Source organism: Saccostrea echinata, unplaced genomic scaffold (genome assembly GCF_033153115.1).
Source record: "Saccostrea echinata isolate AGI-Se365-2 ecotype Australia unplaced genomic scaffold, CSIRO_AGI_Sech_v1 ptg000029l, whole genome shotgun sequence".
NCBI classification, from domain to species: domain Eukaryota; kingdom Metazoa; phylum Mollusca; class Bivalvia; order Ostreida; family Ostreidae; genus Saccostrea; species Saccostrea echinata.
The window spans coordinates 28,522,911-28,548,343 of record NW_026889778.1 but is presented as its reverse complement, the minus strand read 5'-3'; the positions used below and the strand labels follow the sequence as shown (position 1 = coordinate 28,548,343).

Sequence of the window (25,433 nt, the reverse complement as noted above, 5' to 3'; positions counted from 1 at the left end):
TATCTACTCTTATTACAAGAGACAATTCATTTTTAAAGACTATTGCTCCATCAAACAAACCAAACTGTATACATGTACAAGTGCACTTATGTGCATTAAACATGTAAATCTTTTGTACGAACAGTATCATTTAAAAAAAAAATGTTCATTATTGCATTATCCAGTAATTCAGCCTGTTAGGTTTGCCTACCCTCTCTTTGTTGAGCTGGGACCTGACATCGTTTAGTTCCACCGAGACGGCATTCATTTCTGCTCGCAGTTCATCCTCCTTCTTCTTATATTCATTCTCTAATGTTTTCTGTTTTAAGAAAAAATCATTATTCTAACAACATTAACCATGCTTGAAGTTTCAAAAACTTGAAGTTTTCTCATGGTACCACCGTGTTCAAGATAACAAGGTTTGACTATAGTACTTTCAAATACTAACTGTCAGTGAATATAATGAAGATATAATGACTAATGCAATTTAGCTTGGATCTGAGGATTGACAATACCCATGTTTTACTTGACCTATGATTAACCCCATACTTATCAACCCATACCCACCTTCTCCATGACATGTGTGTCTACTGTGTCTCTGAGTTCTTATACTCACCTTCTCCTTGACATGTGTGTCTACTGTGTCTCTGAGTTCCTATACTCACCTTCTCCTTGACATGTGTGTCTACTGTGTCTCTGAGTTCCTATACTCACCTTCTCCTTGACATGTGTGTCTACTGTGTCTCTGAGTTCTTATACTCACCTTCTCCTTGACATGTGTGTCTACTGTGTCTCTGAGTTCCTATACTCACCTTCTCCTTGACATGTGTGTCTACTGTGTCTCGGAGTTCTTATACTCACCTTCTCCTTGACATGTGTGTCTACTGTGTCTCTGAGTTCCTATACCCACCTTCTCCTTGACGTGTGTGTCTACTGTGTCTCGGAGTTCTTATACTCACCTTCTCCTTGACATGTGTGTCTACTGTGTCTCTGAGTTCCTATACTCACCTTCTCCTTGACATGTGTGTCTACTGTATGTCTGAGTTCCTATACCCACCTTCTCCTTGACATGTGTGTCTACTGTATGTCTGAGTTCCTATACCCACCTTCTCCTTGACATGTGTGTCTACTCTGTCTCTGAGTTCCTATACCCACATTCTCCTTGACATGTGTGTCTACTCTGTCTCTGAGTTCCTATACCCACATTCTCCTTGACATGTGTGTCTACAGTGTCCCTGAGTTTCTATACTCACCTTCTTCTTGACATGTGTGTCTACTGTGTCTCTGAGTTCCTATACCCATCTTCTCCTTGACATGTGTGTCTACTCTGTCTCTGAGTTCCTATACAGTACCCGCATCGTTATTCTTTACAGGATATACGATACGATAGGATACACGCACGATACGATAGGATACACGCACGATACGATAGGATACATGCATGATAGGACAGGATACACTTACGATAGGATAAACGCAAAACACGATAAACGCAAAATACGATAAACGCAAAACACGATAGACCTGATAAACGATCTTCACGATAGGATAAACGCAAAACCTGATAGGATTGTTTCAAAATGCGAAACGTTTTTTGACAAGACGAAAAGTTTCCTTTTTAGTAGTTTAATAATTTTAATTACTTACAAAGCCGCAAATCTAAATGATTAAATATATTAATTTTATCGTGATAAAACATTTGAGGTAATGGTGCTTTGTAAAAGATAAATGTACGTTTTTTCGTCAATAAAACTGATCGTCATCAAATTCAAACTGTAATTATTTAAAATTAATTCCAATCTATGAAGCAAATTAGTCGATTGTTTGTGTAATTATACAAATGTCGAAATTTCATCGAATCGTTAAATTTGAATTTTGAATCGTTTAATTACGGAGATTTTAATTTATAGGTGGCTCAAAAATTCTGTAGACAAGCAAAGTTTTACACCAATGTGCAATAGATTCACGAAACGCTATAAATATATTCATTATTTTAACAAATAAAACCTTATGAAATTCCTAACAAACATTGATTATTTTTATGGAAGAACTCCATGTAAAAAGTGAAATATTTAGATTCAATATCTGTGCTAGAAGTCTGCGATGTATCCAAAATCGCCTTTAATAATCTTTAATTAATAATTCAAATCTTACAAAAAAAATTACTTGTCATAATTTTGGGGAGGGGGGGGGGGTCGAAAAAAAAATGTCATTATTATTATTATTAAATGTTAATGCTTTCTCCTCAAAGTTTTTACGAACTTGTTTAAATTTATATTTTATATAAATTAATTTTATTTGTATTACATTTTAAACACATGACTTGCTGAAATTGCTAGTTGCATTGACACAGACTGAGCACTGGACTGTGATTAAATAATCTCTCCTATATATAAATATATATGTTACACAGATCCCGTGCACATAGAAAGTATTTACATATTCCAAGTACATACATTGTATAAAATTATTTATATATGTGGAAGGAGACCAGCCGAAACAAATCGAATTCAATAAAATTAATAAACGTCACTAGATCTGTCATCATCTTTTATCCGAAAAAAAATCCGCATTTCCATTCTTTTGTATTTATTCTCTGGTATTTCTAATACTATAGGCATGTAAGATTAAGAAGGGAGCATGTAGTCGTATACCTAAAAAAGTTACAGTATAGCAACATGTGTAGTATACAGTAGAAATATAATGATAATATTGCCCATCAACAATAATAATGTCTTTAGCCTCTTTTGTTTGCTTTTCAAAACATTTCTTTTTAGACCCTCACCCCCAAAGAAATGAAATTGCTTTCTACGCATGCCTGTGTTATAAACATTTACAATAACAGAATTTGTATCTACTATAGACGCGTGTATGCTAAGCTTACAATGTACGTGAATATATTTATAGGGTACTTTAACTTTGTATTAAATAAATAACATTGAATTATTACATACTCTTGTTTACAACATATTAGAACATACACACACACACACACAAAAATAATTTCCACAATACGAGAAGTGGATTTTTGGACTGAATAATTGTAAATTATTGCTATTAGACTTTGTATTGATCGTTAAAAAAATCATCTTATATAGAACTACATCGGCAAAATTAGACAAAACTTTGTAATAAATTATGAAAGTCTTAATCCCACTTAAGGCATAGACAGCGGGGAAGAAGGGGGGGGGGGGGGTCCTTAACCACTAAAAAAAAGATCCGATTCAAAGAGCATAAAATAAATAAATAAATAAATAAATAAATAAATAAATAAATAAATAAATAAATGAAAATATATATTGACTTCTTGAATATAGTCAAGTATTAAATGCAATCAATAAACACTAATATTAAATTCAAGGTATTTACTCGTCTTGTGTATCACGGCAGATCCGGGCGATTTCTTTTAATTTTTTTTTACATGTATCTTTGAGGCGCCTTTAATAAAAAAAAAATCCTGCGAGGCAAAGTTCATATTTTTCTGCTAAGAATTATTTAGCATATTCTTCGATTATTAGAATGTTTCTTTTTTTATTTTACATAGAAAACCCGAAGATCCGGAAGTACCACAAGCGCATTTTTTTTATTTGATCACACCAATAATGTTTAATACTGTAAACCTATAAAAGTAATATAAAAGTATACAAATGAACTAAATCAACGGAGTTTGGGGGCAAAACTCACCTATATTTTATTTGATTCATTTATTAAATTTTTGATCTGTAACGGAAGTGTACATTTACCAATTTTCTTAGTACAAAATCTTTAATTGTTAATTTAGTGTTGTTCAAACGATATCCAGAAAATAAGAAGAAGCATTTCATTGAAACCTGACACCAGGTGAGAGAGGAGTTCAGGTATGTCGACGTTGAATACACACGGGCCAGTCATGTAGGGGGAAAGGGGGTGGATTCTTGAAATGACAAGAAGACAGTGTACTGTTTAGGCAGGTACATATAGGTGTCAGTTCTCTTGTCACGGAAGCGCTTCCACCTGTCACTTAATTACGGTGTATACATGTATACTCACTTCATTTCCACGTCGAAATAGGTAAGTTGTATGATAAAAATAAGTATGGTTTTGTTTATTTGTTTATTTAGTTTTTGTTTTTACATCTTCTAAATGCAGTAGTCAAATATCAATGGCAAACATCTATATTATAATATATAATTATCATATGATAAATTGAATGGAGCATGTTCATGTAAAATAAACTGTAATTTAACTTGCTGACACATCAGAGAAACAAATAAATAAAAAGGATCAACAAAACTTGCCCGCATAGACAAAATTTATAATTCCGTTATTGATAGAAAGGATTGACTTACATGTAATAATGATGCTGCTATTTTTTTTATTTATAATTTATTTTTGCACACATACCTACTGCTTAATGTTTCTATAATTATCAAAACAAAGTTAATAAAGGTCTTGCTTTTGTGACTCTGACTGTGTAAAGGAGTTATAAATCGACAAATTAAAGAAGAAAAAAAAAGAATGAGTAATAGATGGATTATTTCATGTCCAAAAATAGAATTTGACTTTCGATTTACACTCTCTGCTTGGTCACGGTACTTGACATTTATTATTTATTTATTTATTTATTTATTTCCTAAACAAATATACCAGAGTTAGAGTATTAATTTGTGTTTCTGTCCAACAGTTAAATTAATCCTTAATAAATTAACAAAACGAAAAATGAACTCGGGATACCTTGGGTGTTTCTTCTCAAGGTAAAGATAAAAAGCAAGGGTTTCCGAATGCACACGATAAACGCAAAACACGATACACGATAGAACCTGATAAACGATCTTCACGATAAACGCAAAACCTGATAAACGGAAAACACGATACGATAGGAAACGATAGGATACACGCACGATACGATAGGATACACGCACAATACGATAGGATAAACGCAAGATAGGACACGATAGAATTGTAAAGAATAACGATGCGGGTACTGTACTCACCTTCTCCTTGACATGTGTGTCTACTGTATGTCTGAGTTCCTATACTCACCTTCTTCTTGACATGTGTGTCTACTCTGTCTCTGAGTTCCTATACCCACCTTCTCCTTAACATGTGTGTCTACAGTGTCCCTGAGTTCCTATACCTACCTTCTCCTTGACATGTGTGTCTACTGTGTCTCTGAGTTCCTATACCCACCTTCTCCTTGACAAGTGTGTCTACCGTGTCCCTGAGTTCCTATACCCACCTTCTCCTTGACATGTGTGTCTACTGTATGTCTGAGTTCCTATACTCACCTTCTTCTTGACATGTGTGTCTACTCTGTCTCTGAGTTCCTATACCCACCTTCTCCTTGACATGTGTGTCTACAGTGTCCCTGAGTTCCTATACCCACCTTCTCCTTGACATGTGTGTCTACAGTGTCCCTGAGTTCCTATACCCACCTTCTCCTTGACATGTGTGTCTACTGTATCTCTCAGTTCCTATACTCACCTTCTCCTTGACATGTTTGTCTACTGTGTCTTTGAGTTCCTTTTCTTTTGCCTTCATGGAAGCCTCTAATTCTACAATTTTTTTCTCCAATCCAGACTTTTCTTCAATTAATTTTAATTTTTCATCTTTGGCTGTGTCAATCTACAGACAGATTGAATGAAATTCTCAATACATGTGATCATCTTATCACAGTGTACATGTTGAAATTATTAATGGTTATTAGTGTACATGTACATATATGTGACACAGGTAATGTAACCAGAATCCCCTGCCACACACCATGCACCTGTTGTTTTATGTATTGTTCCTGTTGTTTTATTTACTATATCTGTTGTTTAGTGTTCTATACTTGTTGTTTTATGAACTGCACCTGTTGTTTTTACGTAGTTTTCTTTGTTATGTGTACTGTACTTGTTGTATTATGTACTTTACCTGTTGTTTTATTTACTGCACTTGTTGTTATATGTAATGCACCTGTTGTTATATGTACCTGTTGTTATATGTAATGTACCTGTTGTTATATGTAATGCACCTGTTGTTATATGTACCTGTTGTTATATGTAATGTACTTGTTGTTATATGTAATGTACCTGTTGTTTTATGTAATGTACCTGTTGTTATATGTAATGCACCTGTTGTAATATGTTATGTACCTGTTGATTTATGTACTGCACCTTTTGTTATATGTAATGTACCTGTTGTTATATGTAATGTACCTGTTGTTATATGTAATGTACCTGTCGTAATATGTAATGTACCTGTTGTTATATGTAATGTACCTGTTGTTACATGTACTGTACCCATTGTTATATGTAATGTATCCATTGTTATATGTATTGTACCTGTCATTATATATAATATACCTACATTGTTTTATGTACTGTATCTGTTGTTATATGTAATGAACCTATTGTAATGTACCTGTTGTTTTATGTACTGTATCTGTTGTTACATGTAATGAACCTATTGTAATGTACCTGTTGCCATATGTAATATTCCTGTTTTTTTATGTACTACACCTGTTATTATATGTTATGTACCTGTTGTTATATGTTAGGCACCTTTTGTTATATGTAATGTACCTGTTGTAATATGTAATGTACCTGTTGTTATATGTAATGTACCTGTTGTTATATGTACTGTACCTGTTGCTATATGTAATGTATCCATTGTTATATGTTAGGTACCTGTTGTTATATGTAATGTACCTGTTGTTATATGTAATGTATCCATTGTTATATGTAATGTACCTGTTGTTATATGTAAATGTACCTGTTGTTATATGTACTGCACCTGTTGTTACATGTACTGCACCTGTTGTTATATGTAATGTACCTGCTGTTATATGTAATATACCTGTTGTTATATGTTAGGTACCTTTTGGTATATGTAATGAGCCTGTTGTAATGTACCTGTTGTTTTATGTAATGTACGTGTTGTTTTATGTACTGTACCTGTTGTTATATGTAATGTATCCATTGTTATATGTAATGTACCTGTTGTTATATGTAATGTACCTGTTGTTATATGTAAATGTACCTGTTGTTATATGTACTGCACCTGTTGTTACATGTACTGCACCCGTTGTTATATGTAATGTACCTGCTGTTATATGTAATATACCTGTTGTTATATGTTAGGTACCTTTTGTTATATGTAATGAACCTGTTGTTATATGTAATGTATCCATTGTTATATGTTAGGTACCTGTTGTTATATGTAAAGTACCTGTTGTTATATGTAATGTATCCATTGTTATATGTAATGTACCTGTTGTTATATGTAAAGTACCTGTTGTTATATGTAATGTATCTGTTGTTATATGTACTGCACCTGTTGTTATATAATACATCTTTTGTTTTATGTATTGTACCTGTTATTATAAGTAATGTATCTATTGTTAAATGTCCTGTATCTTTTATATATGTACTTTTTCCCTGGGGTCATAATTCAGCGGATTCACAATTTCTATTAAATCTATGGGTAGCAAATTACAGATTTCTTGAATTGCCATTGTCTGTTTTGCATGCTCTTTAAGTATGCTGCGACAAATTTCTGCGGAAAATTGGTGACAGTGTACAGTGTTAATTAATCCAACGCAGAAAAAGAACTTCATTCTACAGTATTTGTAAAGCATGTTTCTGTTGTTATATGTAAGGTACCTGTTGTTTTATGTATTGTACCTGTTGTTTTATGTAATGTACCTTTTGTTTTATGTAATGTACCTGTTGTTTTATTAATCTAAGTTTATTAATCTAAGTAGGACAAACATCATATTACGCATTAGTTCGTCAAAATTAGTGTCTCGTCTCATGCCTAATTTTCTAATTTTCACTATGTCTACAAATTTATTATTTGACAGTTAATGTTAATTATTTTAAGAGACAGGCAACATAATGTTGAAATAACAATCAATTATCACCTTGCAGTAAAAGTGTCACCTGAATATACACTGTACATCCTGCTACATGGGTCTTGCGTCTAACACCTGGAGCCATTCAAATGTTCAGGTGAAAGTGTTAATTATGTAACTTGCGTACACATAACCACTTCGAGGTATTGAGGGTAAATTACAACAGATAATGTATGAGGGGATTGCAGTTTGTCTCAAGAGATCAAGGGTTTGAGAGGTTGAAAGTTTGAGAAATCAAAAATAAATTTGCTTACTATATATATATGGGAAAAAAGACTGAAGACTCACTTTGAGCAATCAAGAACTTCGAGAGATTGAAGTTCGAGCCATCAAGAGTTACCTGTACATTTTATGTATTGTATGTACATTTTATGTATTGTACCTGTACATTTTATGTATTGTACCTGTTGTTTTATGTATTGTACCTGTTGTTTTATGTATCGTACCTGTTGTTTTATGTAATGTACCTGTTGTTTATGCAAGTCAATACTGTTGTTGTATGTAATACAGGTAACTCTTGTAACTCTCGATACCTCAAAGTCTGCAAGACTCTGGAAAAACTTCGAGAGATCAAGAGTTTGAGTTTTCAAGAGTCAAGAACTTTTCTGGGTTGGATTTAAAATTAGTCTAGCCAGATGTTATGATTCCCATTCCAGTGCTATATTACACATGTGCTTTAACAACTGTACTCCTTTGTACTTTTCTGGTCAATATACAGATAAGGATGGGTTGTTGTTTAAACTGAATAAAACAAAAAATGTATAATGTCATGAAATTTATTAATCTAAGTAGTTCGTCAAAATTAGTGTCTTGTCTCATAACTAATTTCTAATTTTCACTATGTCTACAAATTATTATTTGACAGTTAATGTTAATTATTTTAAGAGACAGGCAACATAATGTTGAAATAACAATCAGTTATCACCTTGCAGTAAAAGTGTCACCTGAATATACATCCTGTTACATGGGTCTTGCGTCTAACACTTGGAGACATTTAAATGTTCAGGTGAAGGTGTTAATAAATATGTAACTTGCGTACACATAGCCACTTCAAGGTATTGAGGGTAAATTACAAAAGATTATGTATAACGGAACTGCAGTTTGACTCAAGACATCAAGGGTTTGAGAGGTTGAAAGTTCGAGAAATCAAAAGTACATTTGCTTACTTAGATGTATGTAGGGAAAAAAATTGCAACCAAAGACTCACTTCGAGTAATCAAGAACTTGGGGAGATTGAAGTTGGAGCCATCAAGAGTTACCTGTACATTACCTGCTGTTGTAAACTGTTTTGTTTTTCCTGTGCTGTTCTCTGAGCCTTGCCCCCCTCCTCCTGTAATCTCTTCACCTCAGAAGAATGAGTCTGCTCCATCTGAAAAAAAAGAATCATGAGCCCACATTTCCTCTGGCCAAGACTATTAACTAAAGGTTTATGTACAGAACAATAGCATTGTAAAAAGTCTTCAACAGATATAAATTTTTAAGGAAACCATTGCTCGGAAGATTTACTTTTGTTACAGTAGCCTTCAGTTCTTCTAACTTTGTCATGATCTCATCCTTCTCTGTCTTTAGAGTCTCTATTTCTCTGGACTTCTCTTCTACAGCTTTATCCTTAGAGTCTACATCAGATTTCTGTGAAGAAGGAAAACACACATATCAAATAAAATGATTGTTTACCAGTTTTTTTTTTATTGTTTAAGTAATAACTTACTCAATATTCAAACACTGTTATTCTTCGATAATCTTTTTTTTTTCACTTTTATCTGGATATGCTATGACAATTGATATCTGCTTAGAAACATTTCTCTCAGAGGAAGTTTAATAGTCTACCAGGTTTTCTGGGGCATGTACTAAATCAAAATTAGACTTCTACCTCAATTTTAACAACTAAAAGAGTTAACAAGTAAATAATTATGTTAGTATTCATTAAGTTTGCTGACCAGCTGAGTGATCTGTGTTCCTAAGGCTTTCTTTTCCGTCATCTGTTTCTCTACCTCTCCTTTTAACTTGTTCGCTTCTGTTTCATGGGCTTTTTTCTCCTACAAAGATTACCAAAACTTTTCATTTTGTAATTTTTTTTCAAGACAATCATGTGTTCCTTCTTAACAAAGATTGAACATTCTACTTGAACTGAATGTTACTGAATAAAGCCATACCGGTGTTTTTGCTGCCATTTTCTTTAGGCTTTTTTCACATTATAATAAAACTTTGGAAAAACAAGAGGCCTAAGGGCCTAGAATCATTCTTCTGATAAATTGTACAACCTATCACTTCTATTATTATCACTCCTATAAGTATCCTGTATATTTAGATAAAGCCTTGAAATTCCAAAAGTAGGTCATCATGACCTAGATTTTGGTTACTATAGATTCCTTATTTTACGCGAGTACTTAATATCGTGAAATGGCTAAAGGGCGTCAAATCGCGAGAAAAATAATTCGCGAATGGGTGATTTATCTAGAGATTTTACATACATTAAAGCACCATAAAAATAAAAGCGAGTAATTTTATTTCGCGAGTGGTGCTTCTCGCGTAATTACACGATAATTTATTCCTCGCGTATATTTAGGAATCTACAGTAATTAGATTTTGGTTAAAACACTCTGACAGGGATTTATCAGTACCTTCTTAGGGGCCGAAATTCGGCCCCATTCCCAATTGAAAATGAGTTCAGTTTTTCCCAATTTGGCAGTATTTTTTCCCAACTGGTGAACAATGCTTTTATGTTTAATTATCTTGGAAAAACACAAAGTAAAATTGTCAGATTGTCTGGAATTTTCATTTATTTAACTCATTTAGGAAAGCTACAGTCATAACGCATGTTTAAAAACACTGTAAAAACATCGCCAACTTTTAATTCGAATTTCCTCCGTTTTTCTGAAAATGGTGATATTGTGTGATTCTATAGAATTATTAAGTTATTTTCACCTACTCAATTGATCTACGAGTGAATGGTAAGTACTGAAGGTATTATTTCAGATAGAAAAATATATTTTCATTGCATTAATACATATTAAATGAGGACTTTGAGAAAATGTGTATATTTGTATAATTTTTTGCAGGTTTATAATCTCCAGAAACAGATTCTATAATGACCTAAATTGGAATCTCATACACACATGTACTACCCTAAGTTGTATTGATACTTTATACTCATTGAAATCAATTTTACTTTTATTAATCTATTATTGATTTCATAATTGATCTTGTTTGATGAAGTTGGATCATATTTATTTGTCTGTTGAATTGCCCAAATTAGAGTTCATGATGAAATGTTAAATTAATTACACTTGAATTTATGATTTAAGCAACACTTTAAAATTTTCCCAATTTCATCAAATAGTCGATAATTTTTCCCAATTTCCCAAAAATGGCATTTCCCAAAATAGGCTGATAAATCCCTGCTCTGAGAACCCAGGATGAATCAACTGACAAACTGTGATGATTCAAAGCCCCTTATTATCTTAAATATTCAGATATAGCATGAGATTCCAAAAGTAAGTCACAGCCATAAAATTTCGAAAGTAGGTTACCATGATCTACTTTATGGTTGACATTCTCCAAGGACCAAAGATGCATCAACTGACAAAGATTGATGATTCTTAGCTAATTAGGATGTGAAATATTTCAATATATATAGCCATAAAATTTCAAAAGTAGGTCAATGTGACCTAATTTATGCTTGACATTCTCTGAGGACCAAAGATGCATCAATTGACAAAGTTTGATGATTCGAAGCCAATTAGTATCTGATACATTTAAATATAGCCATAAAATTTCAAAAGTAGGTTATCGTGACCTACTTTTTGGTAGACATTATCTGAAGACCCAACATGCATCAACTGACAAAGATTGATGATTTGTAGCCAATTAGGATGTGAAAATTTTCAAATATAGCCATAACATTTCAAAAGTAGGTCACCTTGACCTTCTTTTTGGTCAACATTCTCCAAGGACCCAAGATGCATCAACTGACAAAGATTAATAATTCTAAGCTAATGAGGACATGAAATTTTAAAATATAGCCATAACATTTCTTAAGTAGGTCACCGTGACCTACTTTATGGTAGACATTCTCTGAGGACCCAAGATGCATCAATTGACAAAGTTTGATGATTCTTAGCCAGTAAGTACCTGAGATATTAGGTTGATGTTCTCCGAAGACCCAAGATGCATCAACTGACAAAGTTTAATGAGTATAGGTCTGAAAGTGTCCAAAATATGCCTCTAAAACAATTTGAAAATGAATGCCTGCAAAATTCAAAAAGTAGGTCACTGTGACTTACTTTTTAATATATATGTTTTAAGGCCCTAAGGCGCATCAATTTACAAGGTTTGATGATTCAAAACTTTTCAGTATTTGAAATAATGACCCTTAAATGTTTTGAAAATGATTAGCCATTAAGTTCAAAAAGTGGGTCAAGGTGATCTACTTTTCAGTTGACATACTTTGAGGGCCCAAGATGCATCAACTGACAAAAATTGATGATCATAGGCCTTAAAGTGTTCAAAATATGCCTCCAAATCAATTTGAAAACGAATGCCCGCAAAACTAAAAAAGTAGGTCATCATGACCTACTTTTGAGTCAACATGATATGGTGTCCTAAGATGCATCAACTGACAAGATTTGATGATCCTACTCCTTATAGTAAGCAAAATATAAACATTTTAATAAAATGTAATTTTTGGTCAACTTTGAAGTGACCTTGAGACCATGCCCTTTGTCCCAGGGTAATGCCTTGAACAATTTTTAATCTTCACCATATGCTCATCCTAGTGTGTAAGTTTAGTGATAATCTGCCCAGTGGTTCTTGAGAAGAAGATTTTTAGCAACCAGTACTTTTGGTTTTATTAACCTAATTATCTCCCCTTGTTTAAGGGTCACAACCCTAGTTTTAGTATGAACGGGAGCCCTTGGGCCAAGAATACCCTTTGACAAATTTGACAATAATTGGCCAAGGGGTTCTTGAGTTATGGCCCATATTCTAAAAATTTTACGCACACTGCACGCCACACACCGCACAAATGGCCATAAAGCATTAGCTCTTTGAGCCTTTGGCTCAGAAGAGCTAAAATTAACATACACATGTACATAATGAAAACCAATAAAAAAGGGATAGAACATATCGTGAGTTCGAGTGGAATGAAAAGAAATTTAGTTTTGAACACGCACAAGCAGTACTATGTGAGGCCAAAGTAAATAAATATTGTGTTTCCTATTCCAACCCAAGAAAAAAATAGGGTAGGTAGGTAGGGAGAACATTTTATTTTATTTTAACATTTTATTAGTTAAAATTCAACTTTGACAATAAACAAACAGATTTCTCATAGTGAAAATGGAACTGTTTACTTCCGGAAAGATATCAACAGATAAATTTTTCAGGGTGGGCTCATATATTTTAGGGTCGGTCGGGTAACCGGAAACACACAATTTATTTATCTAAGCCTTATATAAAGACTGTCTACAGTTTCCTTTAGAAAATACAACCATATTCCCACTCATTACAATATGCTGGACATTGCAGTTAAATTATTTCATTTATACACTGTATAAGACTTCATTTATACACTGTATAAGACATTTTTAATCCTACTCTCATCATGATAATAAACATCTTATATAAACACGTATTTATTAAAATATTAATAACTTCAAAATCTCCAACTCACGAATGCCACAAATACTCTAATGAAAATGTAGATCACTCAGTGTGGAGTGCAACTACACTTTCATAATTAAGTTTCTCTGTACTTACAGAGTTTAGGTTCTTTTCCATTTGCGCCTGTTGTTTTTTAAGTTCCTTGTTATTCACCTTTTCTGCATTCAGCTGACTTTCTAGATCTTTGACTTGGGATGAGCTTTTATCATAAGCCGATGTCTAATTAGTTCAAAACGAATAATACATCATGTAAATCTATTCAACATCTTTTTTATTTGTGCTGTAAAGCAGGAATTTCTTTTTTTATTTAATACATGTACAGTAAATCTCGGTTATTAAGAATTCAGTTATAAAGAAATTTCAATTATAGGGATTTTTTTCCCTAGGCGACTTTTCATATGTTCCTTATACAAATATAAAGAAACTCGGTCATAAGGCAGTAAAATTCGAAGTCCCAGTGACTTCCTTATAAGGAAGTTTTACTGTACTTGTATTTTTGTATAATTTAAGATTTAAAGATTTATGGTTCACATGACCCTGTGCAGAATACCTTCTCTCTGAGCTGACGTTCCAACACGACAGTCTGTTGTGACAGTGCATTGATTTTTTCTTGTTGTTCCTTGATGGAGCTCTCTAAGGTTGCAATCTTCTCTTTTTTAGAACTAACTTCCTGTGAAATCTGTAAAATTTTCAAAAACAAATATTCTTCACTTAAACTGTTATTGCTAGTAAAGTTTTACATATTTTCATAATTGTATATACAAGTTTATATGTATGTGTGCCTTTCTATGAAAACTGCAATTGTCAAATTTTAAAATATGCTCCTTAAAAATATTTTCTCTAACCAAAAGAACTATAGAGATACTGTACATAAGCATTAAACAACTGAACCTGTTCTATCTGTTTTTGAGCTTTGGCAAGCTCCCCAGACTTTTCCTCTAACATGTTCTGTGAAGTTTTGATGTGATTTTCTAAGTCGGCACGTTGACTTGTGCGTGCTGCTTCTGCCGCAATGAGGAGTTCACTCTGTTTAAGACACAATAAATTGAGGGATGTGTGACACTGCTTTTTAGACTTTGATTGAACATTTTACGTAAATCCTCCCTCTCCCCCCTCAAAAAAAGAAAAAAACAAAACAAAATGAGAAGAGAAAATATGTTCAGGAGAAATGTTAACCTTTGTCTTCAAGTCACCCTCAAGCTGTTGAATTTTCTGCTGTGCGGCCTGAATTTTTTCTGTTTTTTCTTCCAAAACTGATTTCTGTTTTTGTGCTTTGTCCTGGGCTGTCTGCAGTTGACCTTTCACCTCATTCAGTTGTTTGTGGAGATTTTCGATTTTCTGTCCACTCTCTGACTTCTGTGTGCTCAGTGACTGCTCTAAGTGAGATATTTTTTCTTGGAGTATTGTCTGGAAAATACAGGTAAATTTAAGTTTTATCGCATTCCATATTGGACAATAATTGTATGTATGCATGTATCAATGAAACAGATATCAGAGTAAAAATAGCACATTTTCCAATACCTTTTCTTGCTTTAATTGATTAATTACAGTCTCTGTTCCCTCACCAGCCTCAATCTGCAAAAAAAGGTTTATTATTCATTGACTTAAAAAAAATCAGAAAAAACCCAAAGATTCACATTTAAAATAGCATTCTAATGGTGACTTTATCACTGTACAAAGCAAGGTAACTCTTCCATTTTCAGATGATCACAAACCTTAGCTATGAGATCCGTTCTCTCTGACTCCAGTCTACCCATTTCTTCCCTCAGTGATCCAAGCTGGGAATCCAACTCTGTTATCTTCTGGTCTCTATGTATATTGTTTAATATAAGCATCAATTTTTTAGTAACATTTTGAATTCTTTGCTTTGTATACTTGTACAGTCAAACATGGTTGAAAATGAAAATATTTTCAGTATTTACCATTTCCACAAAACGCATATAATATTAAAATACTAGCAATGACTGAATAAGTCAAGTTTTTCCTTGACATGTATTTTGAGCTTTTAAGGAAGGTGGGGGGAGGGAGGGGATGGGAGTGGGGAGGTGAGCTGGGAGGGTTTTCAGCTATCCATATCTTTACCTGGCTGTGAGTTTTCTAGTCTCCTCTTCCAACAGCTGTTCCTTGTCCCTGAGGTTAGTCTTCAAGTCATCAGATGCTGCACACTAAGAACACATCAAAGAATTCATTGTACACAAAATGAGGAACAATAAGATCTAACTGTCAATTTTTATTGAGGATGATGAAACAGAAAACAAGAGATTGTGTCAGAGATTTTCTGACCTACCTCATTCTGATAGTGTGTTGTCATTGTGTTAAGCTGCTGCTCCAAATCTGAAAGCTGGGAATTTTTGGTTTCAGAAGTGGCCTGGATCTAACAATGAAAAACAACAATAAGAAGTGTTTGTTGTGAAGTATCTATAAAGCTTGTTTAAAACTGACCTTTCTTCATCTTGACACAAGATGCCCAAGTTGCTCTTTCATACCAAAAATGTGGAAATGATTTTTTTGAATTTTGCAAGCATGAAGGAACTTGCAAAATTATTCTTAATATTCAAAATGCTTTTAAATCATACCATGCATGCCATTACAGTAAAACTCGTTTAGTACGAACACGGATATGGCGAAGTTTTTTGCAATTCCCGGCAAAATCCTTCTCAATTTCTTGTAAAATTTTACGGATATAACAAACTCGGATATAGCGAATTTACGGCTATAGTGAACTCATTTTGTGTCCCCTAGAAGTTAAATATAACAAAATTGATATCTTTTATAGTGAACTCTTAAAGATCTTAATTTCTAAAATATTGAACTGTTAATAATTTTGTAAGACAGTATACATATTTGAAACCCAATTCATTCTAAAACCTTTGAACTCCATGATAAATTTTATAGTTTAAACTTCTTTAAATACATTTAGTAATCATGCTTGAAGGAAAAAAAATTGATATAACGAATTCGTGACGCAAACTTTATCGAATTTGTTATATGGATATAACAAATTATGGATATAGCAAAGTAAATTCGCAGGCTCCAGAACTTCGCTATAACCAAGTTTTGCTGTACATACAGTGTATGATAATTCTGATTCCCTTATTTACACAAATATGATCTCCATACTGAAAGTTTTGCAAATAACATTATCCTAGCAAATATTTCCACAAAAACAATATGCTTCTGATCAAAAGTTACACATTCTACCATTATGGTGAAATATTCACCTACCTTTTCATACTGTGTTTTCACATCATTGAGCTGTTGTTCTTTTTGATGCAGCTGTTCTTGTGCCTGGGACTTGCTTTCTGCAAATGTCTTTTCTAGGTCACTTAACTGTTTTTCTCTCTCTTGGACAGTCTCCTGAAGCTACAGTTATAGTTATGTATATCTGATTTAATTGACTATTTTACTCATTTACTTTTCAAATTTTTGTGATGTCTCTGTTTTCCCCCCAAACAAACAGTCAACTTTTCATAAAAGAAAGTCTTGAAATTCCTGTGTTTAAGAGTACCGGGTAAACCTGAAGGAAAATAAAAAACATTAAATACCTTTTGTAACTCGGCAGATGTTTCATCCAATTTTTTCTGCAGAACTTCCAAGTTTTGATGTGATTTGTTAAGCTCTGAATCTCGACTGTCCAGGGTTCTCTGTAACACTGCAATTTGATTGGATTTCTCCAGTAGCATCTGATTCACAGAAGTGTTCTGCTCTTGGCCCTGTTTGAAAATTTATCAAAATATCTTACTAATGAAATTCTGAGTCCTGTACATTCTCTAATACATGTACATGTACATACAAGTAATGTAAACAGTTATACATGTAATTACCAGAAATTACGTATGCTGTACATGTATATTCAAGGACTGTGAACTCAGTGTCCATATATTAAACAGTATTGTCAAAGTTTGAACTTATTATAATGGAAACAATTTATACAATGTATGTTCGTTCTCAGACAGAATTTGTGAAACACAGTCAAATATGCAAAGACCAGTATGCTTCCTCCAAAAAAGAGGACAAAATTATAGCTTAACAAATAATTTTAAAAATGAATGTTTTAATGAATGTTTAAAATTTTCAACAACTGACCTGTTGAAGGTCAGATTGTAGTTGTTCAAACTGGTTCTCTTTTTGTTGAAGCTGTTGCCTTACAGTCTCCAGTTCCTCATTAACTTCATCAAGGTCAGCCTGAAGCTTGGATAAACTAGTGTCCCTCTCTTCTATAAGACTTTGTGATTTATGTAATTCATCTTTCAGCTTCAAAAAAAAGAAGGCAAAAATTAATCCTTTAATATCTTAATTCCAATTATGCCACAACATTATCTACCAGTCAATACATGTTTTATTTTACAATGTCACTTTTTATGGTTATTACAAGTATAATCACAAAACCTTGGCATTGTAAAGAAACAAGGTGACAATGGACTGACTATAGTTTTAAAACATCAAAACTTAAAAAAATACAAACTTAAGTAAAAAGTAAAAGACTACAAAGTTTTCATATGCCCACTCCAATCATTCATTCTGTATACTAGATAGTATTTGTTACATAATTAAATATATTTATGGATCTCTGAATTTCTCTCAACTCAGCTAATAAAGTGGATAAAAATCTTGGATCCACACCTTATTCTGCTCCTCAGTCAGACTCTCTATTGCGGATTGCTTATCTTTGACTTCAGACATGAGTTTTTCTGAGTATTCAGACTTCTCTGACACTGTTGACTTCAATCTATGTATTGAATAAAATGTACAAAAAAATTGCCATGAAAATACATCATGTACATGTTTCTTAAAATGTATAAAATTTCATGATTTATCACATTTTTAAAATAAACAATTCTGTGACAAACATTTTTTAATCCTTTCTGTAGATTGTACTTACAATTGAACTTCCTCTGATTTTGGAGCGCTGTTTAAGAGAGTTTCCAATTCTGCTATTTTTTCAAGTTTTCTGTCGGGACCAAAAAAAAATTATAAGAAATTTATATAAAAAAACATATTTCCTTTCATTTGTCTATTGATACTTTAATCAACTCCTACCCCTTAATATCTTTCATTTGTCAATTAAAACTTCTATCAACTCCTGCCATTAAATCATTTTTTATGCTTTTCTATCAACTCCTACTTCTTGATCCCTTTCATTTGTCTATTGTTACTAGTATCAACTCATACCCCTTAATTCCTTACATTTATCTATTGATACTACAATCAGCTCCTACCCCTTAATTCCTTAATCTATTGACACTTCTATCATCTCCTATCCCTTGATCCCTTTCATTTGTCTATTGATACTACTATCATCTCCTATCCCTTGATCCCTTTCATTTGTCTATTGATACTACTATCATCTCCTATCCCTTTCATTTGTCTATTGATACTACTATCATCTCCTATCCCTTTCATTTGTCTATTGATACTACTATCATCTCCTATCCCTTTCATTTGTCTATTGGTACTACTATCATCTCCTATCCCTTTCATTTGTCTATTGATACTACTATCATCCCATATCCCTTTCATTTGTCTATTGATACTACTATCATCTCCTATCCCTTGATCCCTTTCATTTGTCTATTGATACTTCTATTACCTCCTATCCCTTGATCCCTTTCATTTATCTATTGATACTTCTATCACCTCCTATCCCTTGATCCTTTTCATTTGTCTATTGATACTACTATCATCTCCTATCCCTTGATCCCTTTCATTTGTCTATTGATACTACTATCATCTCCTACCCATTGATCCCTTTCATTTGTCTATTGATACTACTATCATCTCCTATCCCTTGATCCTTTTCATTTGTCTATTGATACTACTATCATCTCCTATCCCTTGATCCCTTTCATTTGTCTATTGATACTACTATCATCTCCTATCCCTTGATCCCTTTCATTTGTCTATTGGTACTACTATCATCTCCTATCCCTTTCATTTGTCTGTTGATACTACTATCATCTCCTATCCCTTTCATTTGTCTATTGATACTACTATCATCCCCTATCCCTTGATCTCTTTCATTTTTCTATTGATACTTCTATCACCTCCTATCCCTTGATCCCTTTCATTTATCTATTGATACTTCTTTCACCTCCTATCCCTTGATCCTTTTCATTTGTCTTTTGATACTACTATCATCTCCTATCCCCTGATCCCTTTCATTTGTCTATTGATACTACTGTCATCTCCTTTCCCTTGATCCCTTTCATTTGTCTATTGATACTACTATCATCTCCTACCCATTGATCCCTTTCATTTGTCTATTGATACTACTATCATCTCCTATCCCTTGATCCCTTTCATTTGTCTATTGATACTACTATCATCTCCTATCCCTTGATCCCTTTCATTTGTCTATTGATACTACTATCATCTCCTATCCCTTGATCCTTTTCATTTGTCTATTGATACTACTATCATCTCCTACCCATTGATCCCTTTCATTTGTCTATTGATAATTCTATCATCTCCTATCCCTTAATCCCTTTCATTTGTCTATTAATACTTCTGTAAGCTCCTACCCATTGATTCCTTTGTCTATTGATAATTCTATCAGCTCCTGTCCCTTAATTCCTTTCATTTGTCTATTGATACTTCTATTAGCCACAACCCCTTAATCTCTTTTATTTGTTTATTGATGCTTCTTCTCATCCCCTGCCCTTTGACCCCTATCATTGGTCCAGTGATACTTTTGTCACCTCCTACCCTTTATACTCCTCCTCCAGAGCTGTCATTTTCTTTTTCAGCTCCTCCTTCTCTTTTTCTTGCTCCAGAGTCATGTTGTCCATCAGTTTCTGTACAGATATCAATTCCTGCTTTAACACAAGGACATCCTCTGTACCAGGCCTACAAAATTAAACATTATTAGAAGACTGGATGTAATATCTAGTTGCTTGAATAGAATTTCAGTTTTTATTCCTAATCAAGCCCTTGTGATTTTTCTCTTTCTGAATATAATATGAATCCACAGAAACTGTCCTCAAATGAAGTACTTTAGTTTAAAATACATATATATGTACGATGTACATGTACATTTATACACTATTCTGTTCCTATGTGGCAGAGTAGATACACAGTGCATGTGTCTACTGTTACAGTATACTACGTATGATCTAATTCAAATTTTCTGACTACACCAATGCCTTGACACCATTCAGTGTTCATGCAATAACCAATCCTTGTACAGTACTATCACAAGTCCTCTTCAGATTAATATTGGAGCAGCCCTACTACTCTTCCCCTTTAAAGTAAGACAATGCACACAAAAGTACTGAAAAACTTAGACTTATTCTTTATCACTTGGTTTTAAAATGAAAGCTAATTCTTGATATTCTAAAAGAATTTTAATTTGTAAAAATCTCAAAAAGTATGAACTTGACCTTGCATTATGTCTTGGCCTTGACCTTTAAATATGAAAGGATGTACATGATGGATGATTTTATTTATGGGTATCTGGTGTTTTCAGAGCAGGGAGGGTTGTGACTGTTTGAAATGTAGTGGTCCATGAAGTCTTAACAATAATCAGCATGTGATTTTCTGTGCAACATTATGACATTTAATATATAAACATGTATACTGTTACTTTTTTTCCGAGCTGGAAATGAAAAAAAAATCATGCAAGTTCATTTATTTCCTGTGATTAGTAGTACCGTGACATATTACAAAGTATAAATTTCATTCTAGAAGGAACATAGAAGATTCTATTCTGAAGATCGTAAAATTTTCATGACACCTCATTTTCACAAGAACATAATTCGGTATTAATAAGCTAGACAAAAGTTTCATGTACATTGTTCATTGCTGCACATAACTTTTAAAATTTTGATATACCCAAGAATGATATTTTTGCAAGCAGATAGTCTAGCCTAATTATGCCCAAATAAAGTTCTCATGAATAAAAAGTGATTTACAGTAATTAATATATTGAAACTAGGAATACTTTTGATATCATGTGAATGTTTAATATTGAAACTGTAAAATTCATTGATTTTATGAGTTTACAGCTCTAAGCCCAGCTAATAGTCATATAATACCTCTGATTCAGTTGGATTTCCAGATTTTTGATCTGGTCTTCTTTTTGTTCTGCTTGTTGCTGAAAGGAAAATTAATTGTAAAGTAATTTTTTTTTTCAAATTTGAATTTAAAAAAAAAAAAAAAGAATCAATACTAAAATTGAGACTGGGTAATCAAATACGAAGATTAGAATTCTTGATACTGTTTGGTTTGAAAATTAACCTTCAGGGTGAAAATGTGATCTTCATGTGCACCCCTCTGGCTCTCAATCTCATCTGCCCGGGCTTTAACAGCAACTAGTTCTGAAGCCTATCAAAAAGTAGGATTATAGAAAAATTAAAATTAATATCTTAAATGGATATTAAGTCACTTCGATTTATTTTAACCCACAGGGACCGCGGTAACATACTAAGTTTGATTTCTTTTATTGTATATATAGTGATCACGTGAAATCAAGCAAAGTATGTTTCTGGCCCCCACTTTTTAACCTTGGTGTTCTGTAAATAAAATCTAGATGCTTCCATCAATGACATTATAACCATGTAACATTGATGTCACATTTGACATTTACATAATTTGTTATTTTCCTTTTGACAATAAACGTAATAAAAAAATCCTTATAGGAAAATTAAAATCAATATCCTTAATGGATATTTTATGACTTAGTGCATTTCAATTTATTTTAACCTTGGTGTTCTGTAAAACAAAAAAAATTAGATGCTTCCATCAATGACCTTATTAACCATTGATGTCACATTTGACATTCACATAATTTGGAATTTCTTTTTTCAATTTTGAACTGAATTTAAATTAATTAGTAACTAAAATACTCTGTTTTTGAACCCAATATGCATTAGGATGCTCTGCAACTACTTAACAGCTAATTATTTACTACCTTGGGAACAAATTAACTATTTATACACAAAGACTGTCATTGGAGCAATGGATCCTGACATTCTCCATTTTTATCAGATTTATCTCAGTATGGGTGAAAAACACTTAGTAACCTTACGCTCAAGACTGGTAAATCTACTGTTGGTCGTGTGAAAAGTTCACCACAACAAGTCTAATCTTTAAAAAGCATTGCTTTAAAATGAATAAATTTCAAGGTTACTGAGAGTGCACCAAAGGAGCTGACAATGATCCAGTTATACTCAGTAATAAACTTTTCCACAGCTTCTCAAATTCTGTAAATTAATGTACTTATTTTAGTGGTACATGTAATCATATTTTAGTGGGAAAAAACGTCATAGCAGTCTAGCATCTAATCGACAGGTCCAATATCTCACTCTGCGGTCTAACATTGATTTTTTTGGACCACTCAGTAAAACATTGGAAATGTTAGACTTTTTTAGTACATAGTTATATGGGATCAATTTTTAAAGGTATAACAACAGAATTTACTCCATTGCAATTTCTCCTGATTTAGTCAGGAATCTGTCCTGATTTAGTCAGGAATTTGTCTTTCTGTAGTGATTCTTGAGTTAACTCCCTTATCATTTCCTCTGACTTTAACTAACTGTCTCAAGCTTTTGAGAGTGAATCCCTTAAAATGTCTACCATTAAGCCCCCCCCTCTCTCTCTCTCATGCTACAACAGTATAACCCTTTACAATTTCCTCTGATTTAACTCTCTCTTTCTTTCTCTCTCATGCTGCAAGATTTGAAGCCCCTTACATTTTCTTTGGATTTAGTCTAGAGTCTCTCTCTACCGATACAAGAATTAAGTCCCTAATCCTATCCCCTGATTTAATCTAAAATGTCTTCTATATCTCTAGTGTTGCACAAGGTAATTCTCTTACCATTTCCCCCGATTTCGTCTGTAGTCTGTCCCTCTCCAAAGTTACATCCTCCAATTTACTGTTTAACTCGGATACCTTGGTTTGTAGATGGTGAACCTCCGAACTCACTAAAGCAATTACAAGATTCAAGACAAATAAGAAAACCTGTATTAAAGGAAGGTAGGAATCTGATAGTGTATATGACAATGATTCTGTTACACTTTTATTTTTTTGCCACTATTGCAGAAGGAATTCAGTGAAATTAGAATAAATAAAATATGATTGGTTATAGTGACGAGAAAAAAAAAGAAAGAAAAAAAAGACAAACTCAAAGTGGGGTAAAATCTAATAGTTGAATTCATCAACAGAGCATACAGAATCAAGTAGTTGATAGAAATAAATAATGCTGCAGATGCTGTAAAACACATACATGACTAAGAAGGCATATTTACATGTACAAGTTATCTTATTTGGTTTCATAAAGTCATAACATCTATTGTGTCATCTATACAATCTTAGGCAGACTTACACAGAGTTCGACTCTCCTCGGAGCACCTTAGCTGCAACCGATTCATCTCCAGCTCTGATCTTTCCTAAACAATATAAATTTATCGTGTTTTGTTTCATTATCGTATTTACTTATTTTAAAATATTTTCAATTATATATTATATTATATATTTTAATGGTACATGCACTGTCTTCTTTGTTAATTCAATAATATTCATGAAAATACATGAACATGTTTATGAGAGACTCAAATCAAGAATTTCTTCCTCTTCTCTTTTATATTACTATAATGCTAAAACAAACATATACAAACCTGAGCAGATAATGGAATAGCCTTGGCCCCTCCCTCCACTGGAACCTTCCCTAATTCTTTCTTCAGTTCCTCTGTGTACCATCTCTCCTCCTTCAGGGAGGTTTTAAGATCTTCAATTTCTTGCCTCATAGCCAAAACATCCCCATCTCTGCAACATTAAAACACATACACACCTCTTAACACCCAAAATGACATTTCTGAGATAAATATCTAATCTGTGGTTATAACTGCATGGGTAGCCATCTGACTTACACATAATAGTTATTTTGCCTCATATAGTTAGTATACACTGGATATTTAAAATTATTTTACTGTTGAATGTAGTCATTTTTCTTCATCTTTACCTGTTCTCTGATGTCACTGCTTTCTCGTCATGAGTGGAGTCAAAATGGGCCTGAAGCTCCTCTGGAGAAGGTAAAGATTTTTTACAGATGGGGCACAAAAATCCTTCCTGCAAAAATAAAATTGAATATCAAACTTGAAATTGTCTTAACTTCAGCTAGTCAGATTTTAAAATAAGGGCATGCACAATTTCAGTTTACTTTAACTATTACTTCCATGAAAAGTTTACATTACAAATAATATTAGATTTAAAAAATCCTTAGATCAAAGTATTCAAGTTTAGTTATCCCATGCTATTTCTTTTGAATTTCAAGGGAAATATACGCTATAGCTTTACAGCACAAAAATGGTCTACAACAGAGTTATACCCCTTGACTCTGCTTGCTTTCATCATGAGCATCTTCAAAGTGCTTCTGTAATCCTTCAGCTGATTGGAGGGATATCATACAAATAGGACAAACAAAACCCTACAAAGAGTACATTGATGCAAATATAAATATTTTAACATGTACATGTATAATAGAACATCAAAACTGACAGAACTTCAGCATCAAATTAATTCTAAAAAGGTTTTAAAAATATAGCAACTGTTGTAATTTTTTTTTTTTCAACTGCATAAAATTTGATTTTAATTCAATCACTTTTGTGAACTATGGTGAACTTTACTTAATATGTTAAAATTAATCTGTACAAGTCAATTTTTGAAATTCTTTGATTCTATTGAAGTTTTCTTACCTGTGCCTCCTCAGATGAAACTTTCTGGGGTGAGGCTTGCGGAGACTGGAATGTAAATAACAATTCCATCATATTAATCCACAAAGCTATTTATTTCATTTCATTCATTTTTAATACCTGACTAATGCAATTATGTAATACATTAAAATTTCTATCAACAAATTTATTGTTGAATGTTGAATAAATGAATTGTTGAAACTTGAATGTGTTCTACAGACAATAAATCGTT

The 25,433-nt window shown here is 32.9% G+C and overlaps 1 protein-coding gene across 1 annotated transcript in view; it reads right to left on the bottom strand.

The window, feature by feature from the left end:
* LOC133195192 (early endosome antigen 1-like) overlaps positions 1 to 25,433 on the bottom strand; it is a 50,240-nt gene that overhangs the window by 22,223 nt on the left and 2,584 nt on the right. The window contains exons 2-29 of the mRNA XM_061331052.1: positions 25,205 to 25,249; positions 24,838 to 24,936; positions 24,472 to 24,578; positions 24,128 to 24,275; positions 23,836 to 23,899; positions 23,328 to 23,434; positions 21,749 to 21,835; positions 21,547 to 21,605; positions 20,219 to 20,359; positions 18,396 to 18,464; positions 18,137 to 18,242; positions 17,600 to 17,767; positions 17,059 to 17,226; positions 16,739 to 16,876; positions 15,801 to 15,887; positions 15,596 to 15,678; positions 15,229 to 15,322; positions 15,035 to 15,088; positions 14,690 to 14,920; positions 14,405 to 14,539; positions 14,064 to 14,192; positions 13,610 to 13,732; positions 9,793 to 9,891; positions 9,362 to 9,484; positions 9,126 to 9,224; positions 5,875 to 5,932; positions 5,443 to 5,513; positions 191 to 298 (exon numbers count right to left, since the gene is read on the bottom strand). Of these exons, the coding sequence (XP_061187036.1) occupies positions 191 to 298; positions 5,443 to 5,513; positions 5,875 to 5,932; positions 9,126 to 9,224; positions 9,362 to 9,484; positions 9,793 to 9,891; positions 13,610 to 13,732; positions 14,064 to 14,192; positions 14,405 to 14,539; positions 14,690 to 14,920; positions 15,035 to 15,088; positions 15,229 to 15,322; positions 15,596 to 15,678; positions 15,801 to 15,887; positions 16,739 to 16,876; positions 17,059 to 17,226; positions 17,600 to 17,767; positions 18,137 to 18,242; positions 18,396 to 18,464; positions 20,219 to 20,359; positions 21,547 to 21,605; positions 21,749 to 21,835; positions 23,328 to 23,434; positions 23,836 to 23,899; positions 24,128 to 24,275; positions 24,472 to 24,578; positions 24,838 to 24,936; positions 25,205 to 25,249 (3,000 nt within the window). The remainder of the gene's footprint in view (positions 1 to 190; positions 299 to 5,442; positions 5,514 to 5,874; positions 5,933 to 9,125; positions 9,225 to 9,361; positions 9,485 to 9,792; positions 9,892 to 13,609; positions 13,733 to 14,063; positions 14,193 to 14,404; positions 14,540 to 14,689; positions 14,921 to 15,034; positions 15,089 to 15,228; positions 15,323 to 15,595; positions 15,679 to 15,800; positions 15,888 to 16,738; positions 16,877 to 17,058; positions 17,227 to 17,599; positions 17,768 to 18,136; positions 18,243 to 18,395; positions 18,465 to 20,218; positions 20,360 to 21,546; positions 21,606 to 21,748; positions 21,836 to 23,327; positions 23,435 to 23,835; positions 23,900 to 24,127; positions 24,276 to 24,471; positions 24,579 to 24,837; positions 24,937 to 25,204; positions 25,250 to 25,433) is intronic.